The sequence below is a fragment of the Grammomys surdaster genome, unplaced genomic scaffold (assembly GCF_004785775.1).
Source record: "Grammomys surdaster isolate TR1022 unplaced genomic scaffold, NIH_TR_1.0 126612, whole genome shotgun sequence".
Classification (NCBI taxonomy): Eukaryota; Metazoa; Chordata; class Mammalia; order Rodentia; family Muridae; genus Grammomys; species Grammomys surdaster.
Window position 1 is genome coordinate 2,726,570 of NW_021621401.1, and position 12,258 is coordinate 2,738,827.

Genomic DNA, 12,258 nt, shown 5'->3' on the forward strand with positions numbered 1-12,258 from the left:
CCCTGATCTCAAGAAACATTTAAAATAGGTTCTTTTTTAGAAATAAAAGCTGTAACCTACACCTCCCTTTGTATACAGTAAATCACAGATTATTTAAAGCAAAATCTGTATTTTTAGATTGTTTAACATCTTATATTACAGTCACAAGAACACTGATACTTAGTTTTATGGAACTTGAGGCTTCAAAGACAAAAATGTCCTTTAACCGCCTGAGCAACTGGGCTGTTTTCAGTGTTATAGAGATATATGGTCAAATTATTTGTAGCAGCACAAAACTAGTTTGTGTTCTACTCTTTCAACAACAAAATCTAACATCTCTTAAATACAAAGTGCAAGTACTAGCTAGCATCTAAATCCCACTGGGAAATGCTGTTGGCATCAGTAATGACAGTTTAACAGAAACTGGTATCCCCACAGTCATGGGAAGGAACAGTTTTATTCACATTTTTATCATGGCATCAAAAAATCCACAAAGTTTTGAGTTCACATCTTCAGTACCACGTTTCCACACTTCATAATGTCAACATTCTTTGTATAACATGTAGTTAGCTAACCATTCATGGCAACTGGCTCTTACATCCCATTTTATATCCCTGTATCGGGGACTGTATCCAGATTTGTTATTAGCACCTACATGATTTGCTAATACCATGGATTAAGAGCAATCGTGTGGAATCTACCCTACTTGGCAGTATTATTAGGAGGATGAGAAGGCCATGATCATAAAGGCAGCCCAAATGCCACTGTTTCTTCTTCAACTCCTTAGAGGCAAAGCAGCTTGAAAATAACACACAGCCAAGGTTTTTAGGAACAAGCACACAATAAGGAAATAACTGAAATATTTCACAGTAAACTGACATATAGTATTTTGGGTTTTCTGCATACCAATCTGGTGGTTGTTATTAAACCAAAGGCTATTTAATTACTGTCACATATATTAATGGTTTTTGTAAAAGTCCTCTTTTTTTTTCTAATCTTTTGTCAGTGGTCTTTCAAAATCTGGAGAATGCAGAAAACCACAAACATGGAGAGGTAAATTGTGAATTCCATGTTAAGATGTACAGCAGGGCCAGGCAGTGGTGGTACACACCTTTAATCCCACAACTCAAGGCAGAGGCAGGCGGATCTCTGAGTTGAGGCTAGCCTGGTCTACAGAAGCAGTCCCAGGACAGCCAGAGCTCCACAGAAAAACCCTGTCTTGAAAAACAAAACAAACAAAATATACAAAACAAGATATACAGCAGGACTTGTAGTATAAACTCAACTTCTTTGGTATTTCCTTAGAAGCAAAATCAAATAAGGGTGACAACTTCCAACCTTCCTATCAGCCATTTTGTTCCAGTTGCTCCTGACTAATTCTCACTTCTATTGGTACCAACATTCATGAGTAAGGGCCTCTTTTCCAGTTTTACTCCCCCACTTTCAACTCGTCAGTCTTCAAGCGTTAGAGCCTATGAGGCTCACAGCAGTTCCTCCCTCTGAGAAGCAGCAGAGTAGGAAGAAGCTAGTGCTCCTAATGCTGTCTGACAACCACTATATCCCAGGGTTAGGCAAAAACCTACGACCACCTTTCTATACAATTCAAAGAGTCTCTGACAGAGGGCTGAAGAGACCTGAAGGCCACTAAGACCTCCCAACTCCCTAACAAAATGATGCATTACATCCTAAATGTGGAGAAAAAAGGGAAGTGTGACCTTGACATACAGGACATTCAGTCTCAACTGTGGATCAGCTGACACAGTGACCTCTAGGACAGGGGTGACAGTCAGAAAGGAACAACAGATGAGGCAAGGCTGTTGACTTCAGCTTACCTCACTCAGTAACAGTGATCTTCCTGTCTCTAGTAAGTATTAAGAACTTAGTTGCATAGCTGGTGTCTTTTTGTACATGAGATTCTCCATCTGCACTTCCATAGAAGGGACACTGCCCTGTACTACGTTGCAGCCACTGGCCCTCAAGAAGGCTTTTTGTTCATGAAATTTCCAAGCAGTAATTCTATTTTAGTAAATACTGTGTTTTTATAGTCCATTTAAACAGAAAGAAATCATCCTTGCATACTAACCAAAAGACCATAGAGAGTTTTACTAACTAATGGTATATAATCCATTTTGTTGTAAAGTGTACTTCTGTATGAATGTATACTTACATTCTTGGTTCTTTTAATAACCATACTGTATGACAATATTTTATTCTAATATTTATCTGTAATACCAGTACCTAAAGGCATATATGTTATCAATTATTTTGGTTAAAAATTCAACAATGCAAATATGTTTTCTGTGGAGATGGAGAGGAAGAGTTATAATTTAATGAAAACAAAATCTCATTTACTATACTGACAAGGAATTCAAGTATGAAGCCGTAGAGTCTTCTGTTGTTTTAAGAGTCATGAAATAAAGCTCTGGATAAGACAAAGGACACAATGGGCTTCAGGTAGGAAAGCTCCCAGGTCAGCCTCCATAGGATGCTCTTCCCCCACCCTACCCACTTCCTTGTCTCCTAGTAGGATTAACACGTGGCACAAACGCCAACAGGTAGTAGTACAGTGTCACTGGATTTACATGTCAGCCTCATCTCGATGGGATACTTTCTGTGCTTACCCTCCGAAAGCTTCAGTTCATCTATAAAACATGGACAGTCCTTTCAGATTTTTTTTGAATAAACAAAATAATATAACTACAGTATTTAGCATGCCCTGTAAAAAGTGTTCTAACTATTTATAACCAGCCTGGAATGTGCTTCAGTGGGGATCTGGAGGCAAACCCCCTTAGAAAGGAACAAGTACTCCCTGCAAAGTCTAACCTCTACAGTGTGTCAGAACCTGCCCCTGCCATCAAGTCTGAAAGTGGGAAATCCATAAATACTGTCATCAGCTCTAAACTAGCTGGACATGGTGGTATATATCAGTAATCCTAGCACATGGGAGATGAATACAGGAAAATGATTTTGAGGACAGCCTGGGCTACACAGCAAGACCCTCTATCCCCACTCCTGCCTCCCTGCTCCTCCTACACACTTTAAAAAAGTTGGCAAATTTGGTAGCTTTATATGGAGTCCTAAACTAGAAATTCACATTCAAAAAAACATTAAACTGAAATAGCTTTAACAAGAAAAGCATAAAAATAAATATAAAAACATTCATTTTCCTAGATATATCATGTAATAGAACTGGCAAAAATAAATTTCCTCTTCCCAAAATATCCTTAGAAATCACATTTTTGAAGAAAGAATTGTAAAACAACCTTCATCTTAACAAAAACTGAATTATTTTGGTTTTTTGAAAGAGTCCCTCTATGTAGCCTTGGTTTGACTGGAACTCACTATATAGACCAGGCTGGCTTCTGTATCACAGAAATCCTCCTGTCTCTGCTGCCTGAGTGCTGGGATTAAAGGTGTGAGCCACCATACCCAGCAGACAAAAACTCAATTTTAAAGTTTTATGTTTCTCTGGCTCATGTAAATGGAATTTGATCAGAAACTGAGTTCAAATCCTGGCTTCACATACTATCTATGTAACACTGATTCATTGCCTCAGATCTAATCAGATGTGTTAACTAATACTGTGATACCCCATGGAACTCGTGTAAAGTGCTTGCCTAGCACAGCGCCCTGTGTACGGCCGTGTTTACTATCACACAGACACAAAGGCTCTCAGGAGCAAAAGCATGTATTTACTTGCTGCTTCTCCTATGGGCTCGTTTATGAGTGACGAGCTGCATCTTTACTCCGAAGCTCTTCCCACACACCGTACACTTAAAAGGCTCTTCTCTTCTGTGGCTCTTCTCGTGGGATGCAAGTTCTGACTCTAAAGCAAAAGGTTTTGCACATGTTTTGCACTTATGAGGTTTTTCCATGTCATGAATGGTTTGGTGAGAGACAAGCTCCGAAAAACAAGGAAAAGTCATGTCGCAATCAAGACACTGTAAGGGTTTGAATCTGGAGAATGAAAAAAAGTCTTCATCGTCAATACTGCAGTGTTTAGAGTCCTCCTTATGGTCTTTCTCGGGGAGAGCAGGGTCTGAGGGCTGCTCCAAGGTCTTCACACACTGTGTGTGCTGGGATGGTGTGTCTGATGAGCCTCTTTCTTCAGGCAAAGCCAGATTTGTTTCTTGATCATGGTCAGCACATTCATAAGCATTAGTATGACTCTTCTGATGTTCTGCCAGTCCTGGGAGCCACATAAAACCTCTCCCGCATACACTACACGTATGTGGTTTCTCCTTGAAATGGCTAGTCATGTGCCGGGACAGGTGTGACTGCTGTCGGAAGCTGGCAGCACACTCAGTACACTTGTAAGGCTTCTCACCAGTGTGGATTCGCTTGTGTGTCCTCAGGTTGGTTCTGTGACTGAAGGTCTTCTCACAGGTACCACATTTATACTTTTTCTCTCTTGAATGAATTTTCTGATGCAAAACAAGGTATGTATTATCACTGAAGCTTTGGTCACAGTCAGGACACTTGTACACATTTTTGGCTTCTTCCCAAGGAACTTCAATTATATCTGAAAGTGTTTTGACTCCTAAACACTGAGATAACTCTACTAATGGGGTTTGGTTGTCAATGGTAACCAAGAGGCTTATAAGCTTGGTCTTGCAAGTCAAAGTTCCGTCTGACATTTTCCTTTCATGTATTTCAACATCCTCCTCAGATTGGTCAGAGTAATGGGCAAGGGAGTATGTTTCCAGGGACAGCTCTTCAAGTTCCACAGGCTCTAGGCTTAACTTCTGACTGGTTTCAGTTTGGTCTTCCCCTCCTAATGATAAAAACAAAACACAGACACCACCTTTAACTGACACTAAAGAAAGAACATGTTAAAATAGTTACACAGAAGACCAGGAAACTGAATACTAGTTCATAAACAAAATTAGGAGCCAAGAGGCCTCTTGACTTCCCCAAATCCTAAGTCTATCCATGTGGTGCACTGCAAGCTTCCAGGTCAATCTGCAAGGAGAAGGACTGGAGAATGTCTCAGAAACAGGCGTCAGTGGGATAGGTACTGAGGACCTTGGTAGGCAATACCTACAAATGTAGTTTTTCTGCTTACTCTATTTAGGTCCTAGGAAATTTTCATGATCTCAAGTGAGAGTTGAGTAGTCAAAACTGGAATAGAAATTAGACATATTTATCTGAAAAGAGAAGACAACTACTTTAATAAACAAATTACCTATCCCTAGAAGGTCTCTAGAATTCCATCTTGAAGTTCCTAAGCGGTGTGTGGTGACTTTGGCTGCCAGCCCCTCTTTTCTGCCCCACCCCCGGCCTCCACCTTGGTAAGATGCCCAGGCAATTGTCAAAAAACAAACAAACAAACAGCAGGTTCTGTCAAAACAGCACCATGCCACCTTGGCTGGCAGCTGGCCCAGGGAGCTGTCCACAGCGGCTCATCTGCTTTCCCATCTCAGCAGGAGCATGAAAGAGCCTCTTTCCTGCTCAGCCTACTGCCTTTATGAGAAGCAGTCCACGGTGGCAACACCCTCTTCCCACCTCAGCCTACCACTTTTGTTAAACACCACTGCAGGGGCTGTCCCACAGGAGGTGTCCACAATGGCAGTACCTCCTCTCTATCCCCAAAGTTGAGAACTTGAAATGCCACCAATCCTCACTCTAGAAATCTCTGCCCTGAGAAGCTCTACCCCCTCAGAAATCCTATATAAGCACTGCCCCTTTGTCCAGTTCCCTGGTGTCCACTCCCGAGAGCAAGAGGCAGCCATCCCTGAATTGGTTCCTCTATATCCTGAACCCTCCTCCTCTCTCATGATATTTTCTGCCTGGTATAACTCGTCAGAAGAAGCCAAGAGGAAAAGAAGCAATGAAGAGGCAAAGAGAAGGAATAAGACTGAGGCTCCTGAGCTCAGCTGGGGATCCCCTCCCCTGGGAGCTACGAATCCTCTGCTGTGTGATTTCCTCTCAGAGCTGTGTGGTTCCCCGTGTCTCAGGATGCCCTTCCACTGGGACATTGTCCCACCTCAGAGCTGTGTCATCCCTGGGCCCCTATGTCTCAGATTGCTCTTCTATTTGGATACCTTCTCCTCTCAGAGCTGTGTGGTTCCTGGCTTCCAAGTCCCAGGAGGCCCTTCCTCACTTTTACATGCTTCATGGAGAAATGACCATAATAGAGCTGCTGTGTATGTACAGACTGCAGGCAAATACTGACTGTCTTACTTCAAGGAGGGCTGACAAAACCTAAACAAGGTAATAAACAACTCCTTTTAAATACTTCTCCAAATATAGCCATCCCTAAATACCTGTACAGGGGATGGCTGCAGAGTCAATTAATTCCAAGTTGAAATTTTTCTTTCTTTCTTTTTTTTAATCACATCTGTAGAGGCTGGAGAGATGGCTTGGACGTTACCAGCACCAGATGTTCTTCCAGAGGATCTGGGTTCAATTTCTAACCACATGGTAACTCACAATCATTTGTAACTTTAGTTCTTGGGACCCACCATGCTCTTCTGACCTCCTAGGGCACCAGGCTTACACATGGTACACAGACATACATTAAGGAAAAATACTCATATACACAAAAATAAAATAAATCTTTAAAAGAATATGAGATGGGGGCTGGAGAGATGGTTCTGCGGTTAAAAGCACTGATTGCTTTACCAGAAGTCCTGAGTTCAATTCCCATCAACCATATGGTAGCTCACAACTATTTGTAATGGGATCTGATGCCCTGTTCTGCTGTGTCTGAAAATAGCAACAATGTACTCACATATATAAAAATAAATAGATCTTTTTAAAAAATATGAGATAAAAAATATAAAATAACCTATGTCTAAAAACCCAGTCAAGAATAGGAATCACAACTCATAACAAGAAGAAAAGCCAATCAATACAAATAGATCCAGAAATGATACAAATATTTAAAATAAGTGTGTCCATATGTCTATAATTCTAGCACTTGGAAGGTAGAGATGGTAGACCTGTGTGGTTTCAAGGCCAGCCTGGTCTATAGGTCTACATAAGGAGTTCCAGGACAGCCAAGACTACATAGACTCTGTCTCGTAAAATCAAATAAATAAATAAAATCAGCAAAGAAAGTAGCAAAAGAGTTATTATAAATATACTGTATCTATAAGTTTGTTATATTATTTTTACTATGTTTATAAACATGTTTGGTTACTGTTGTCTACACTGGATTCTATGCAGGAGTTGTGGCGGTGGGTTCCCTGGTGGAGAGTTCTTCCACAGGTTAGTAGGTGAGATACTGAGTCTGATAAGGGCAGCAGGAAAGAGCCAGGTGGACAAGGGTCAGCATCAGGAAGCAGAGTGCTGAGGGAGTGAAAGCAGGGTGGGGGAGGGGCTCCTGCAGGCAGGCTACTGGAAGATAAGAGTAATTCTGGAGAGACTCCAAAGAAGGATAGGAAGGATAGTTAATAGTATCTCAGCCAAGTGTGGCCACTTGTGGTCCCTGGTAGAAAGTGCTTCTGTGAACCCAAGTGTTTCTGTGAATCCATGTGTGACACAAAGAATTGGAGACAGGCTAGAAGGATACACTGAAAAGGTGGGCAAGAAAGAACCAAGGGGACCCTGGGTTGGTAAGTGTGTGTGTGTGTGTGTGTGTATAATGTATAATGTGTGTGTGTGTGTGTGTATATATATAAACATGAAGATGAGAACATGAAGATGGCTGAAGTGGAAAATATAAACCATTAATTATGAAAAATATTTTAGATGCCCAAACTTAGACAAGACATAATATCTACGCAGGCATAGGGCTACTGCATATGGTTACCCTTAAGTTAGAAAAGTAGAATAATTCCTTAAGTGAAAATCAGTTTCCAGTCTTTAGCAAATGACAGTATCTATGTTAATGAAGTTTCCCAAGGAAAATTAATTTGACTCCAACAATTACTTAAGGAAATTACAAGGTATTGGCACATATGTTAAACCCTGGTCACTGTAGACTGAGTTTCTTTTAAGAAATCATTCCAGGGCTAGGAAGATGGCTCAGCATATAAAATGATCACGGTGTATGCTAAGGACAGGAATCTGGATCCCCAGCATCCAGTAAAAGCCAGGTAGATGTGGTGGCCCACCTGTTATCCCAGTACTCAGGATGTAGAGATGGGATCCCAAGGCAAACTGCCTGACTAGACCTCAGTAAACAGAGTGGAGAACGAATGGGAAAGTCAACTGACATCACTGCTGGCCTGCACATACCCATGCATGTGCACTGGCACTCATGCTCACAAGGAAATCATCTGACTACAAAACTTCTCTCATACAGTTCTTGCTACAGACATAAAAATACACGCACACACACACACATGCCATATGTACATATATATTGTGATAAACACACTGTGTGTGTGTGTGTGTGTGTCACAGACAGGTCTCAATCCACCACCAGAGTGGACAAGGCTTAAGATGTTCATGCTAGATGATGAAAGCTCCACAGTGCAGGAGAAACGGCTGGTTTACCTATCAAGTCCAAATCCTCAAAACACTCCAATGGGGCTTCTCCGCTGAGGGTCTTCTGGGCAGTGTGCAGACTCACACATTCCTCTTGAGAAAAATATACATCCAGATCTTCAAATAGCAGTGGTTCCTGAAACAGGAGAACACTGTTAGTACAACAAGCTAGCAGGTCAGTTGAGTGTCTATCTAGGAAGGCTGAAAAGAAGAGTTAAGCCCCTTCGCATGCTAAGGGGAAAAGGCTTGGTGTAAAACATTCCTCCCTGAGGGGACTCTATGGCTTTTGTAGGGCCAGGAGAGACAGCATAAACATGAATTTTCAAACAGTGGTGGTATGAGAATCAAGACAGTAGTACATCGTGGGAATGCAGTCTTTCCTGAAAAGAGAAGTGAACAAGTCTTGGGGAGAGAAATCATTAAGGAATCTCTAAGAGGGGAAGGGAAAGGGGCGTAGGGTGGGGAAGGCTGGCCAGCCCAGTAAGAAGACTCCTGAGAAACAGTTTTCACAAGTGTCCTAACATCATTCTTTGCTAGTCTGTATTTCTTCTTCATCACAGTGATCGCTCAGCTCCCCCAGCCACTTCAAGCTCTAGTTCTCTCCTAAGTTTACTGTTCCTATAAACCCACAGAGCTTTTGGTGTGATTAAAAATCTCCTGGGCTTTAATTATCATTATTCAACAGGTGTGAAGCCTAGGAATCTGGCATTTGGAGACGCATTCCAGCAAGACACTTTGAGAAAATGTTATAGACCACCCCCTGCCAGGGCTCTTCTCCACCTGATGATTCTGAAATGAGGAAGTTGGTAAGTCAAGGAACGAGGAGGACAGTTTGGTCAAAGGGCTATCTGAGGAGGTGCCTCGGGACCTGCGCGTCTAACCCTGCTGCCAGGTCAGGGCACCTGAAGGAAAACAGCGACAGAATTCACCTGCTCATCGGATGTGGGGAGCGTGGACGCCATCTGGGGAAACCAAGGGTTCCTTCAAGTCCCTACGCTGGGACAACACTTCAAGTGGAGAGTCTCCGACTCCGCTGCCAGGCCTTTCCACTCCGCCCTCAGGCTCCTCGAAGCTCCTTTGAGAATCTGAGGTGACAGCTTCTTTCTCCAAAACAGCTTTGAAACGGCCACACTCAGCAGCCCCGGAGCACTGACAGCCTCAGCCTCGCCCAGCCCAGCAGAAGCAGCATGAAGCCACGCCTAGCCAAGACGCCACAAAGGAGGCGGAGGCCACCACAAAACTCCCACGCTCCCATGCTCCCCACGCAGTAGCTGTGAGGAAACCGCCGGAAGCGACGCGCCCCCCCACACCCGCGGCTCAGCCATCCTGCATCCTGATTGGCCAGCGTACTCCCGAGGCGGCGGTCCCTCCTTAATGGACCAATTGAGCAGCTTCCTGAGGACCTGAATCGCACCTGGCAACTGAGAGACGTAGTTAGTCCTGAGCGTCTACCAGCATCCATTTCCGGTTCCTCTGGCTGGGTCTCGGTGGTGAGTGCCCCCACCTGTTGCTGGGTTCAGTCGGAGCAGTAGAATGGTCCCTGAGGGACACGGTGATTGCGAAAATAGAGGCGGGACCACCCTGGAGTCGGTCACGGAATACGGGAACACACAGACGCGGCGGGGAGGGGGGCGGCTGAGCTTTCTGTCGGATGGGATGAGGCGAATGAGAGGCCTCCGAGACCCAGGCTCAGCTTGGGCCCGAGCCCTGTGTCTCAGATGGCTTGTGGGGCTACGGTGTTATTTTGTGCAATCACAAGTTCAGGCTAGGTTGGCCTGGTTGCTCGTGTCCCACCCCAAAGTATTCTAGGGGCATGAGGCACTGCACCCGACAGGTGTAGTTCAACCCATTGAACCCATAGTGGACATCGAGCTGGGATAGATCGCTGATTTCCTTCGCAGGATGTCTGGACTTGCCCCGGTGGCATTTGTCTCTTATAACCAACACTGAGCAGCAAACTGAAGATTCAAAATCATAAAGTCGAGCTCTTTCTAGAACTGTCACTAACTGGATGATTGTGCCATTTTCCCCCCCTTTGTGGTACTGAGGGTGATCCTACGGCGGGTATGAGGGTATCCTACGGTTTCACACATAGTAGACTTTCTACCACTGAGCTGTACTCAGACCCCTATCCTTTTTTTGAACTTTAATTTTAAAACGAGGTTGACCCAAGCTAACCCTGAACTCACTGTGTAGCCCAGCAAACCCTGCATTTAAGGTCTTGCCTCAGTATCCCTTAGTAGCTGGACACAGACCCACATTTGGACACTTTTTAGCTTTGCTTTCCTCCGCTGCAAAGAACCCATAATGCCTCTCTTTGATAATACAGGGTGTAATTTAAAACATTATAAGATGTTAAGTGAAAAGAATTGCCAGCTTATGAAAGTGTGGGGGGACAACAAACAGGATTAGCACCTTGAAATTTCTAAATAAACCCCAGGTCTCCTCTCTTTCGTTAGAGATAGGGTCTTACTCTATACCCTTGGCTGCTCCAGAACTAGCTATGTAGCCCAGCCTGGTCTCCAACATACAAGACACCATTTACTTCTGCCACCCAAGTGCTGGGATTAAAGTTGAGGCCATCCCATCCAGTGCCAACATATTTGTTATGCTAATGTCATGTTACTCAGGGATTGGCTGCATGGTTATTAAAACATTTGAGTTGAAGAATAGTGGGATTTGATAGAATGTGAGGATAGTTTCAACTACAGAATCTAACAAAACAATTAAAAAGTAGAGCAGTTGTGCTAATTTTGCGGCTTAGTGGCAACATAAAGGCCCCAATGTTTCTACTAAATGTGTTGATGATGCCAATGGAATATAGACAATGCATGCTAATGTTTTTGTGTAATGGTCCCATCCCAAGTTTCTCAAAAAATAAAGGATCTAACACACTTTAACCATCTAACTGTACAAAATAAAACTCTGGGAAAAGCAAATAGAAAGTAAGAGGAGTCAGTAGCATTTATCACAAGGACAAGCTATCCATTGTTATCTAAGTTCTCTGAAAATGATCACTAAAGAGGCTGCTAAAAAGGCCTCCCTAAAGGGTAGAAAAGCAAATGCTTCAATGACTCATGAAAGAGTAAGAACAAACTTCCCTACAGACATGGACCACTTTAAAATACTGAAGAACGGTATATAATCCTAAAGCAAAGACATGTTCATCACATCTTGATGCAACTCCTGTGATCATCTTTCTCCTATTGTTCTGTGTTTGCTATTTTTTTTTCATAGATGTCTCATTTGGGCTAAGAATCTTCCTGATACAGATGTATGGTTCTGTACTTTGAACCCTGTTTGGATTATTACAAAGAGATGAGCAAATTTCAGCGTCCAGAGACTACGCCTAGAGCAACAGTTTAGTATCTAACCAGAGAATAGGATAGCCCTGAGATGGGTGGCGTCAACACTTCCCTCAGCTCCTGTAGGCGTTAGCTACCAAGCTACACAAGTAGACCAAGAAATATGAAACATGAAAGTTTGATTTGAGCTTGCTGAAAGTAAAGCGATTAAAAAGTATAATGTAAACAAAGAAGGGAAAGTAAGTTAGTAGAGTACTCATGGTTTGGTCTCCAGCGCCACATACGTGGCAGTGATACATGCCCTCTGCTGACTGAAGCATTCCGAGGTGGAGGTAGAAAAACAGGAATTCAAGGTCAGCCTCAATTCCATAGTTTGAGGACAGCCTGAGCTACCATGAGATGTGTCTAAAAACAAGACAAACATTACTTGTTGACACTTTTCAGACCACTTCCTGACATCTGTAGCACTGTTTACTATTGTCTTGCTATCTTCTACTACCATCTTTGTCTTGTTTGTTTTAACTGAATCATTTTCTCC

General features: G+C 43.0%; 1 protein-coding gene across 1 annotated transcript; it reads right to left on the minus strand.

Annotated features, from left to right (window-relative positions):
• Window positions 1-403: 403 nt before the first annotated feature.
• On the minus strand, window positions 404-9,715 carry Znf597 (zinc finger protein 597). The gene is made up of 3 exons (XM_028760912.1): window positions 9,345-9,715; window positions 8,425-8,551; window positions 404-4,753 (listed from the first exon to the last, which is right to left on the minus strand). Exons 1-3 carry the CDS (start codon window positions 9,375-9,377, stop codon window positions 3,672-3,674), a joined length of 1,242 nt encoding a protein of 413 aa, XP_028616745.1. The 5' UTR covers window positions 9,378-9,715; the 3' UTR covers window positions 404-3,671.
• Between the last annotated feature and the right edge of the window lie 2,543 nt (window positions 9,716-12,258).